Source organism: Triticum aestivum, chromosome 2B (genome assembly GCF_018294505.1).
Source record: "Triticum aestivum cultivar Chinese Spring chromosome 2B, IWGSC CS RefSeq v2.1, whole genome shotgun sequence".
NCBI classification, from domain to species: Eukaryota; Viridiplantae; Streptophyta; class Magnoliopsida; order Poales; family Poaceae; genus Triticum; species Triticum aestivum.
Genome location: NC_057798.1, coordinates 12,243,529 through 12,256,267, shown reverse-complemented (window position 1 = coordinate 12,256,267; position 12,739 = coordinate 12,243,529). Strand labels below are relative to the sequence as shown.

Here is a 12,739-nt window from a genome sequence, read left to right as displayed (position 1 = left end):
CACAGTGCAGCGCCTCAGTGCTAGACGTTGCACGTGGACTTGGTGAATTTTTTAGCATGTGCAAACATAGTAAGATGATGTGAGGTAGGATTGATACATAGTAATTTAACAACTGTGAAGAGAATATATGCATGACACATAGTTCATAACACATAGTACTTCACGACACATAGTAGTTCTTACAACCAAATCGAGGACGAGACATAGTAGTTCACGACACATAGTAGTTCTTACAACCAAATCGAGGAGGAGACATAGTAGTTCACGACACATAGTAGTTCACAACCAAATCGAGGAGGAGACATAGTAGTTCACGACACATAGTAGTTCTTACAACCAAATCGAAGAGGAGACATAGTAGCTTTATTGCGTAGAGCAAGGCCCCTTTCCCTTCTTCTTCTTCCTCTCTTCTTCCTCTTCCTCCTCCCTTTTCTTATGAGGTGAGCCTCCTTAACCACCCTTTCCATGAATATCTGATTGTCCCTCTCTTCTTTTTCAGCTGCAATTGCCCAAAGCTTCATGGTTTTTTCTTGAAAATCCTTTAGACGCTTCTTCTGTGCCTCCTCACATTTCCTCACCAACGCTTCCTCCCTAGCGCGCATCGCATTTGACGCTCTCTCTTTCCTCTTCATCTCCTTCTCAAGCTCCTCTTCCTTCTTCTTTAGCTTGGCTGCATCCTCATCTCTAAGCTTCTTCGCAGCCTTCTCCCACCATCCAGCCATCTCATCTTCGCCATCCTCCTTCATCGTTGGTTTGTTGTGTTGGGAAGCCGCCATACCTACAATGAGTGAAACATAATGGCTAGTAAGGACAATAAGAACAAATGGAAGAACATATGAAAAACAAGAACATGTGATACATTATAGTTAGTGAGGAACATACGGAAACGGTCCATCTAGGTATCCAAACATTCCTCTATAACGAACTTGCCCTTCTCCATCACCATGGCCAAATCCACCACCAAGGCCAAGACCATCACCACGGCCATTGCCACCACCACGGCCTAGACCACCACCACCACGAGCTCTACCACCACCACCACGGCCACTACCACCACCACGGCCCCTTGTAAGTCCTAGTTGACGACCTCTTTGTTTCCTAGATCCTCTTTGGCTAACACTTGGTTGGCTTGGCACTTGTTGCCTACCACTAGGTTGGCTACCACTAGGTTGGCTACCACTAGGTTGGCTACCACTTGGTTGTCTTGGCACTTGTTGGCTACCACTAGGTTGCCTTCGCTTTTGTTGGCTACCTCTTGGTTGGCTTGGCACTTGTTGGCTACCACTTGGTTGGCTCCCTTGTGTAGCTCCTTGTTGGCTTGTGCTTGCATCATTTTTCTTGGACCTTTTCCTTGGTTTCGTACATTTTCTTTTGTTGTGGCCATGACCTTTGCACTCCCCACAACGGGAGCTCTCACGAGGCTCTTGGAATTGGTCGTTGCCCGCTTCGCGGCGGCCACCATGGCCCCATCCGTCCATGTCTCCTCTAAGACGCTTTGTCTGACGTCTACCCCGTTTAACAACCTTCAACTCCGAATCCGGCCATAGTTGAACTCCATGATACTCCGGCCATTGTGATTGGTCAAAGTACGGGTGAAAGCGGGGAGCCCATGTTTTCTTGACCGTCATGATTGAGAACTCGGACTCCCTCATGGTGCGTGGGTGATTGATGTCCACATTCCTAACGCGACCGGCGGTATACAAGTGTGAGCATGGGAGATGAAGCAACAACGGCCTCCCGCAAGTGCAATCACATTGTGTTAACGACACCTTGAAAGCCCGACCTCCATGTTGCCGGCCATCGTCTGTGGTTCCTCCTCGCTCTTTCACTTCGTACTTCCACTCTTCATTGTCATATAATATAGCTTCTTCTGAGTCCGCCTTCGATGATTGAAATACCAACCATTCATCAACTTTGGGTGGGAACTTGTACTTGTACTTCCGTGGGTTCTCACCCGCTATTTGTGCATCGGTTTCCATCGAGTACTTTACAAAGTACGCATTCATCTTGTCAAATTTGTATTGAACTATTGCCGTCACGGGTAATCCACGTGCACCTTTGAGCACCCTATTGAAGCATTCCGCCATATTGCTTGTCATTTGACCGTATCTCCGGCCATCTTCATCAAAGGCACGTGCCCACTTGTTCCGGTATTGAATGTGCCTATTGAGAAAGTCTTGACCCCCGGCATCAAGTTTTTTGTGTGCGAGCAATTTGTGGTACAAAGTGGCGAAGCGCTTCTCGGAGAAAGCAAGACAACAATCTTGAAGATCATCGGCCAACTCCTTAAGGCCACATGCCCTACAGAAGTTCGAACAAAAGTGCCTCATGCACCATCGTGGTGCAACGGAGCATGCCCGGGAATGTCAATCTCCACCATGTTAAGAATTCCTTGATGCCGATCCGATATGACACAAATTTCCCTTTGAGCGGGTAACACCTTCGTCCTCAAAAGATGCAGAAACCACTCCCAGTTGTCATTGTTTTCCACCTCAACCAAAGCAAATGCCAATGGCAACACCCGGTTATTGGCATCACTTGCTATCGCAACCAACAAGGTGCCCTTGTATTGTCTGGTCAAGAACGTGCCATCAATTGCGATGACCGGCCTACAATGTTCGAAAGCCCTCACACATTGCTCGAACACCCAAAAAGCACGGCCAAATACTCTGACTTTCCTTCCTTGATGAACCTTTGTTTGGTGCCCATGAGGCTCGACCACATGAACCATGCCCGGGTTTGTCGCGGCCATGGCTAACAACAACCTAGGGATTCTGTTGTATGCTTCCTCCCAAGTACCATACAACATCTTAAATGCGGCTTGCTTCGCCTTCCATGTCTTGCCGTACTTCACCTTGTAGTGAAAGATGGCTTTCACAAGGTCAATGACATGTTGGATGCTCATTGTTGGAAGTGTGGATATTGAGTTGGAGAGCCTGTAAGCGATGAACTCGGACGTGAGTTGTTTGTGGTTTTGGGACACAATCTTGCCATCCACCCTTTTGCCTTGGCACATGTGAGTTGGCACACAACTCACTACGTGCCAAGTGGGACCTCCTTTCCATGGTCTTGCACACACAATCCATGGACATATTTCATCTTCACATGCACATGCAACCGTGTAGCGCACTTTGACGTCCGAGTGCACCACCTTATGTGGACGATAATGCGTAACCGAGTAGTTGTCGAGCCACATTATCAATTCCAAGAAGGTGTCGAACTTAGAACCTTTAGCAATGTGGTTCTTGTCGTCTCCCAAATCACGATAAGAGCTTGGCCTAACCCCAAGAGGTACACATTGGCCACCATCTACCACGGCTTCATCCGCGAGACTAACATCCTTGAACAATGTAGTCCGATGATCCCGACCAAATACCTTCTCGAAAGCTTCGGCCTCCTTCACCGTGAACCCCTCCGCATCAACTTGTTCATCGAGACCATCGTCATCCGAGTCCGATGCATATCCACGGGAAAAAGGGATGGAAGGGTCCATTGTCTCTTGCAAGTGATATTTGTCGAGATCACCCACATTGTTGTCATGGAGATCAACTTCATTGTCATCGTCCGCATACTCATCATTGTCCTCTTGCAAAGCTTCATCTTGGTTGTTTGTAAACGGGCTCAATGTTGGCCTCACTTCTTGGGTCAAAAGAGGTTCAACAATTTCATCTCGCTTCAAGGGTGTGGGGCTACTAGCAACCAAAGGGGAGGGGTTCCGGTTCAAGTCCAAATGCAAACTTGAATCAACCTTCTTTGTTGCAAATAACTCAAGAGCCTTGTCTAGTGATTCGGCCACCGTCTCCTTGTATGCAACCCAACGTTGCTCCGAGTTGACACGCATTGTCTTCCAACGGATGTGCATTCCAAAACCAACATTATGCCTTCCCTCCATCTCTATGATATCACTAGGGTCCGTCCAATTCAAATCTTCCCTAACTTGTTGCAAGAGCTCCGCATAGCTAGAACTACTATTAAACACCATGTCAACCTCATCCGGGTCCGGTTCAACATTGCCTTTCAAAAAGGCGTCCTTGTCCCCATGATGAACAAACACACATGTTCTTCCCATCCCTATAAGCATTCCAATAACACAAGGTAACATTGCTTCCATGAGTACTAATACAAGGATTAACACGGAATAGAAACCCTAATATATATGTCAAACAACAACCCTAACCATAACCATAACCATAACCATAACCCTAGCCCTAGCACCAACATAAGAACACCCATAAGAATAACCCTAGCATACTAACAAAGCCTAACCATAGAAATTGGCAAACAAACATCTCACATTTCCATGCAAATCTCTAGATCCAAACAAAACTAGGGTTTCCCCAAACAAGCAACAAATGAGCAATGGGGAACTTTACTTGGATCAAAACAAGGGGAATGGAGAATATTACCTTGAGGGAGGGTTTGACTTCGAAATCCACGGACAAATTCTTCAAATTTGCAAGATTTGGGAGAGGGTTTGAGAGGGGGAGAGAGGGGGAAAGGGGGAAAAGCTCGGGGAGGAGAGTGGGAGAGTGTGTGGTGTGGGGGTGGGGGAGGGGGGCAGCCGAGTGGCTGGATAAGTCACAGTGCAGCGCCTACGCGCTAGGCGCTGCACTTTACAAGTGTGGCGCCCGAGCGCTAGGCGCTCCACATTACATGTGTGTGGCGCCTAGCACGGAGGCGTTGCACTGCTGGGTGCGGGCCCAGGGGCTGCCACGGTGGACTGGTGTGCAACGCCCCCGCGCTAGGCGCTGCACAGTAGGGTGTGGCGCCGTCGTGGCGGGCGCTACACAAAAAAGTTAGGGCTGTGAAATAGTTTCACGGTCAGTTCATTCCGTGAACTGATTTCGTCCATAGGTCAAAATGGTCAAATTTGCCAGTGAGGAGCGCCATACGAACTGTTTTCTTATTCATTAGTCTTTACGTCTGCGCTTGTCTCTATGATCGATCTCACGCGAAGTGATTCATGTGGGCACGCCAGCCTGCCTTCATCGGATCTTGCACAAAAATCATCGCCGCCGGTGAGCCAAAAACTGATCTGATCATCCCATCGATCCATGGTGATCACCCAGCAGGGTCCTAATGAAAGCACCAATGTCGGTTCTATATCCGGCATATCTCGTAGTAGGGGTCCTAAGCTAGGCGTCTTGGAAACGATGGTAACATGGACACATGATTTTACCCAAGTCGGGCTCTCTCGAAGAGATAGTACCCTACGTCCTGCTTCTGATTATATTGATATGGGTGTAGTACAGGATGCATGTGTCTACAACGAGATTGTAGCAATGAATATTGGATTGTCTATTGACTAGCTTGGCCTCAGTTTATATATGCACCGTAGGCCTAGGCTTTAGAGGAGTCATTGTCTTGTGCGCCAAGTTTTGTGAAATCCTCCTTGTGTTCTGCATGGGCTACCCGAAGGGGCCCATTAGTAAATCATCATGGGGGTCATCGGCCCGACCCACTGGTCGGAAGACGACGTGGTGAGTACCCCTAGTTCAGAACACCGTCAGTGATCATGCGTTGGTCCATTAACCAGTTATTCAGGACTTCATACATTCAATTGGTCTTCTTCTTACTGCTGCAAGACTTGGTTTTACTTAGTAGTTTTCAGATAAATGTGTTTGATTATCACTTAATCAGAAGAGCACAGGACCCGACCTTGCATGTGTCCGGTTTAATTAGTTTCTTGAAGTTGTCTCCACTATTAACTACATCAAAAGCACACTTCACCGGATATATTAACACTTGCTCACTGGATTTGTGGTAATACAATTACTGCTATATGTTATGGGTGTTAAAATTCTTTTAAATACACTATCTATATTGTCTACTAGATGGTGGAGTCGCTGCCGGATCCGACGGACTCGGATAGGGAGGACACCTGGACGCGTCATTGCACGCCCGTGTGCTTCCGAGGCCGAAATCGCTCTACCTCTGAGTTAAGTTGGCAATTTATCACCACATGGAAGACCTTCACTTTTTTTGCAGGCACTGAGCTCTCGAATATTTTCCATGTATAGCTTTCCGTCGGGCGTGCCAAATACACCACATGGTAACTAACACTCTGGTGAACTGGGATTATGAAAGAAACTTCATCAGTGAGAAAATCCAGCGTTTACCGTCAGGTTCTCTTGTCATATGCATAGCTTGCACAAGTTCCTCAGCGGAAAGATCCCAAATGTAGTGAGACATAATGTAGTGTTCATGAGGGAGTAACACCATGAGTCCTCTGCTTCGCAAATTGTGCAAATGCTGGTAATGGCCATGTTACCATGATGTAGAAGGTCCTCTGAGGGAAAAAACTGCATGTGAGAGGGATTCTATTAAGTCAAAGCCGACCAGGCTAAGGAGATTAGTAGCCCAAGCACTTGCCATGTACTGGCACGTTGACAAGCACAAATTCTTCTACTTGTATGAAATACTTGAGGGCACCGATAATATGTCTTCTGCCCATGAACAACAAACACTAAATTAAAGTATGATAAAATGTCACCAAACATTACGATAATCTAACGGAACCCTTATGAACATCAGCCATCGAGTGTGGTGCCAATGAACTACTTGGAAACCCTCCCCATCATTGTGATTAATGTTGGGGTGGTTATTTACAAGATGATAGGGCCATAACCTATTTAAAAAAGATCCTTATTTGAACCCACAATAATCAAGGATTTAGATGTTGTGAACTTTAATCTACATCCCTGCAATTTGAGCCAACACAAAATAAATTACCATCATGAACTTTAATCTACATCCCTGTGGCCGATTAGTAAGTCCTAAGCTTTTGCTAGTATTCTATAATTGAATAATTTTGTAATCTCTAAGTTTTGACACTTTCTTGAGAAATGAATAAAAATAATAGAGCTCTGCTATTCACCTTCCCTCTTCTCCTTTTTGCCTGTTATCATGTGGATTCAAGGGGTCTTATCCTATTTATCGGCGAATTGTATTACGCATGGGAAGTGCTAGCCGTCCATATGTCTAGACCAACTTTGGTTTCCATCTTGGTGGCTAGCGCCTAGCCTTAGTCCTCCAAACCATTGACCCATCATTGTGCCTAACGTGGTATTTAAGGTTGAGTTCCGAAATCCCTATCTAGGTGTTTGATCTGGTAGTCATAAGGTTGGGTAAAAAGAAATTGTCAGGAATCTATTGCCATCGTACCTAGCGTGGTCTCTAAGGTTGAGTACTGAAATCCCTATCTATGGTGGTTGATCTGGCAGTCATAAGGTTGGGTAAACAACAATTGTGAGGAATCTATGATGTTTGGAGTAACATAGTAACATATATATGATTGTTGCATTGATTGGAGTGTAGAGCGTGGACTCCTTATATACTATAACAGTAATTCAACATTGTGAATACTACACAATAATCCCCTGGAAAAAAACAATACTACACAATAAGCAGGACATAGGGGTTTTATCAATCATGGGCCTGAACTCGGATAATACCACTGTGTCTCCATTGTGACTGATTGTATCTCTTTGGGAATGACCCCTTCTCTATCCTACCCTCTTCATGACTCCATAGTAGATCTTGAAATCTGCGCTGTATGCTTCATTGGCACATGATGCCCACCATGGGCGTCGAGTGGATCATGTCAATGGCCTCATTACAACTCCACTTGTTCTCTAAATTGGGCTTCCACATTGACTATGTCCAAGCCATAGAAATTGTCTTCGATTGCAAAATGTCCACCATGATTCCTTGATCGTTTTCATGACCAATGTCGGCGTCATCAATGTTTACCGACCAAATGCCGAGAGAAATCATCAGAATCTTCATCCTCGCTGCCAAAAGCTGTAAATTTGTCTCTTGTAATTGTTGTTACTGGATCAAGAATCCATTGTTCAGCCTTTTTCTATGGAAGCCTTGAGCCCTTGACCACCTTCTCCAGTTCACTTCCGCTGTGGCTGGTACACAATAGTGGCTAGTCGGATTTCTTTCGAGATTTTGATAGTTTATTCAATCAGCAGCCAAATTGCATCAGCAGATCATAATCATCACTCGTTCAAAACTACAAGTTACGAATGCCAAATGTTGGTATTAGACTGTATTCTACTCACCCATTTACAGTAAAAGTGGCAGCGGATTTTGAATTCGACAGCTTAATAGCTTCAGGACTAGTTTTGTTAGGCTAGTGTTGAAGCTATTAAGCTTAGGAATGTAACTGTGGACCCCGCTTGCCTCTCTGCTACAGTTTTTCTCCTTCCAAAAAGTACCAAAACACACGAGCCATTTTTTCCTAATTATCTTCTCTAATTTACCGCACTAACCATTGCAGGCGAGGGTTTCTTGACGTCATAGAGATGAAGTGCAGCAGCTGCTTTTCTAAGACCCGGTCTCACAATGGCCGGATGGAAAAATACTTTTGTTTTGTTGAGAAAACGCAATGCTTGGGTTTCAATCCGTTGATAGAAAGAAGATTTAAAACCGAACAATCCAAGACTAGGCCAAAACAACCACAAACGTAAGACAAGAATACGACCAATGTTAGTACACACACCCTGCATCAGACACCACCAGATAAACCCTGGCATAGAAGCCATCGACACAAACATACATGATAGTAATCTTGGCAATGGAAGCGAAAATCACACCAGATGGCATCATGGACTGCCAGCCTTGCTCCGCCGTCGGTGCCGAGGCCTCGACACTTCCAGACACACCACATGCACCTTGAATGTTGCACCACCGTATCCCATCACATCCCTTGTCTGTCACAACATACGTTAGCATCCGTCAATCGAAACCCGTTGGGTGCCCCAGGCGACCAAGATGACGCGACATTTGATACTCCGCGGTCCACTACACATCCCATCCATGGTAGCATCATTGGGATATTTCAACAACACCTAGGATCTGCCAGAAAGAGCCAAAATGCATGTCAGCAGCGTGCATGTGAACCTAGGGTCAGACCTCCTAGAACAATGCCTCCGTGAAGGAAGCAACCTCGACAACAATGCCATTCTCCGATAAAGCAAGGCAAATCTAGGTTTTCAACTGGAGACTGGATCACGAGGGATGATGATGGAGTAGGGCTCGTCGACAATGCCACTCAGGAGGAAAACATGGCCCGAGAGTGTCCTTGTCATCAACACCAACAAAGGTAGTGCAGGGCTTTTGCCCAGAGTGCCACAGCCACAACTCATGGCTTTGTTGCAACCTCACGAAGAGATAATAGCAAGAACCTACCACCACCCACAACCGTGCCAAAGGAAAAACCTGGATGAACCACCACTCTGCCAACAAAGGCTACCACACGCAGCACATTAGTATCAGCAACGAAGAACCACTGCACCACCCGAAAAGGAGCCGACCGGCCCAGAGGATATGTGCACCAGGAATCCTCGTACTGCTTCAAGAGCCGGCGCACATGGCAAGACCCACGGCTGCAACAAGTCAAACTCCACATCAACTGCGAAGCTGCGCTGAGGCAGACGGTGGTAGACATGGTAATTCCCGGGGGATGATAGGAGTTTTACAAAAATGCTTGCACGGTTCTTCACGTAAAATCAATAGCATAGGACTGAGATGTGCAATACTTAGGGTATATCTGGATGTGCTTTAGAGAAACAAAAGAGGTAATTTTGTGACGCCGTAATTGCATCTTTTCTATCTTTCTTTCATTTCCTTTATTTATTCTAACACTTGACAACCAGACACACAAAGCTCACCGTGATCGATCCACACAAAGCGTGCGCCATCCTGCACGCGGTGGATCGTGGCGACGAGACTACAACATGCCAAGCAACGACTTAGCCGCAACGTGAACTTGCACGTTTCTGGCAGATACAATGCGCCAGTGCAATAGCAAAAGCACTTACACGACTCCAGAAGTGATCATAACCTTGACGTATACAAACTCAACGTGCAAGCAATAATGAAAAGAATACATTTATTGAGGTAAATTTAAATTAACTTAACACACCCCGGGAACTGGTTCTAGAAACAGTTCCTCATCACGAATCTTACCGAAGTTGGTGCTGAAACAGGGTCTCCGAAGGTGCGAGCTTGCTTCAAAGGTAACCCATAGCTCGTCGTCGATGCTTTTGCACGACCAACTTTGAGCCCAAAACTCGTGCCACTCCAACGTTTCATGCGCATCCCGTAGCCAAATATGTCCTTAAATGGCCTACTAGGGACGCCTAGCATAGTTTCGGCCGAGCCTTCTGGGATCACCATGGCCGGTGACGGCAAGGTGGCGCGATGGTTTATGAACTGCACGATGCTCTTCATAAGCTTCTTGCTGGTCGCACGTAGGGGGGCGTACAAGTGGAAGCCATGGTCCTCACCCTCCGACTCCACCACGGTGAGGCTGCCATCAACCCACCCACACCTGCGCATGCTGCACACAAACTGGCGCCCCCGGTCGCGCAGGGTGTCCTTCTCTGCAACGGCCACAAGCACCCGCCTGCCAGTTAGCAACGCGATCTCCTCGTCCGGAGGATTGATCCGAGGATCATCGTTGCCAGCCCCGCCCGCCGTCACGAACGGCCACAGCTTATCCACCCACACTGGTGGGAACATGGCGTCGCCGTCCAAGACCTTCTCCGCCGGGAGACGCTCGGGCCCCCAGAAGAATGGATGCACCATGACCAACCCCTGGATGTCCATGATGCTGTCATCATGTGTGGCGCGCACGGCCGTGTGGTACACGATGTTGCCGCCAGCGCTGTCGCCGGCGAGGAACGTGCGGCTAGGGTCTGCGTATTTGGCGAGCCAAGGGTCGGACAAGGACGCCACCCACCGCAGCGCGGCCCATGTGTCATCGTAGGACGTCGGCACGGGATATTCCGGCGCCAGACGGTACTCCACGGACACGATGAGCGCCCCTGCGCTGGCGGCGAGGGAAGTGGCGTAACGGTGGTACGTCCGGGAGAAGGCACTCTCCGTGCAGAAGGAACCACCATGGACGTACACAACAAGGGGGAGCCTCGCGCCGGCCTCGGCAGCCTGGGCAGGAAGGAACAGGCGCACGGACACACCGGTGCCCTGGTCGACGACGACGTCCCTCGTCGCCACACCACGGCTGGCCGCCGGGTCCTCCGACGCCGGCACGAATGAGCTCATGAACCGCTCGATCCGGCCGTCCTTGTACTTGCGGATTAATGGGTAGAATTCGTCGTCCACCTCACCGTTGGCATTTTTATGGGAGGGGTAAGTCTTGTTTGCAGGCATGGCGACCTAGGTACGATATGTTGATGCACTTCAACTACGAGTACAAGCTAATAAAAGTCGTCAGAGCTCGATTATGGTTCGGCAGAGGCTTTGTTCTATGGATTTTATAGCGTTTTACTGGACACGTGCTTCTGCACTGTATATCTTTCAATACACAAAGACTTTCTTTTTTGCAATTAATGTACAAAGACTGCCTACTTATGATTGGATACTCTATTTCGTGCTCGAGGACTTAAACGCTGGTCTATATGCAGGCCTCAGGTCGCGCTCGCGTCTCTTCTAGTTGGTTTAGGGTTTGGTTGTTGTATTAGCTAAGTGTTCCAGCCAACAAGTTCATGAATTTTCAACCGAAAGGATACACACACACACAATGTCATAAACCCGCATAGAGCGCACACGGCATTACCTTTTGTTGCAAAGGGAGTATTTTTCATAAAGGGCGTAATTATTATCTCAGAATATAACGTCAAGTGGATACAAAGTATGTTGAGTAACACCTGTCCTCTGCATAAATAGGATGTTAGGGCATCTCCAACACGGACGCTCAAACCGCCCGCATACACTGTGCAGTCCGGACGTGTTGTGCCATCTAATGCGGTCCTGTATCGGTCCGCCGAGTGATCCAGACGTACTTTGTCCCGCAAACCAGAGACAAACTAGGAAGGGCTTTCCGGCCGTCCGAACCGCCGCCACGCCCGCTCTTGACCACCCTGGCCCACCCAAATCTCCTCCCATGACCGTGCGTGCTTCCCACCCGAAACAGTCAGCACTGCTCCAAACCGTCATGGCCGCATTCATACCCGGCTAGAGCGGAGGCGACCTGTCACTGGCACCGTCATCTAAGCCACGCGCCGGCCGAGGAAATGCTGCCAGCGCCGCTTCCCGTTGCACGCGGCTGCTCCCCGTTCAAAGGACACCAAGGCCGTCCATCTACCGCCACATTAATGACAAACCATTGTCGAAAAACCTACTCCATCGCCATCCGTCTGTCCTTCTGCCGCCCACCATTGCTATTCGCCCTTTATATAAACTGCAGCCCCGGCCATAGCCGCATTCATCCTCCTATGGTCCCTTCCTCCTCTCGGCACCACTCCTACCATGGCCTAATCGTGCTCAAAAGCTGTCTACGATGGATTGTCGATGGAACAGAAGGAGATGGCCGCCATTTCTACCGGCTGGAAGGCCGACAGGCAGCCAGAGGCCAACAAATTCTCAATGAAGGACACGACCGAGACGAGCCGGCGCCACCCTCGCCTGTGCATTCCACCATGACCATCGGCGAGGCCTGTGCCCATTACATGGACTTGGTGCTGGAGGAGTGGGGGGAGCAGTTTCAGGAGGAGCAGCCTGATGCAGCCTACAACCTCCAGCTCCTCCAAGAACACCAGCAGATGGAGGAGAAGCTCGACGCCGGTAGGGTGATGGCGCCAGACGCAGAAGTGGTGGAGCAGGTGGCGCTGCTCGATTCCTACCGCTCCACCCGCTAGATCTGTCTCCGCTAGTATCAGGCAAAATTGGAGGCCGCCTACAAGGAGTTTGGCGAGGCAGCGGACGA

The 12,739-nt window shown here is 48.3% G+C and overlaps 1 protein-coding gene across 1 annotated transcript; it reads right to left on the bottom strand.

The window, feature by feature from the left end:
- Positions 1-9,642: 9,642 nt before the first annotated feature.
- LOC123039938 (probable carboxylesterase 5) lies at positions 9,643-11,235 on the bottom strand. The gene has a single exon (XM_044462915.1). The coding sequence runs from the start codon at positions 11,182-11,184 to the stop codon at positions 9,949-9,951; it is 1,236 nt and encodes a 411-aa protein (XP_044318850.1). The 5' UTR covers positions 11,185-11,235; the 3' UTR covers positions 9,643-9,948.
- Positions 11,236-12,739: the final 1,504 nt, after the last annotated feature.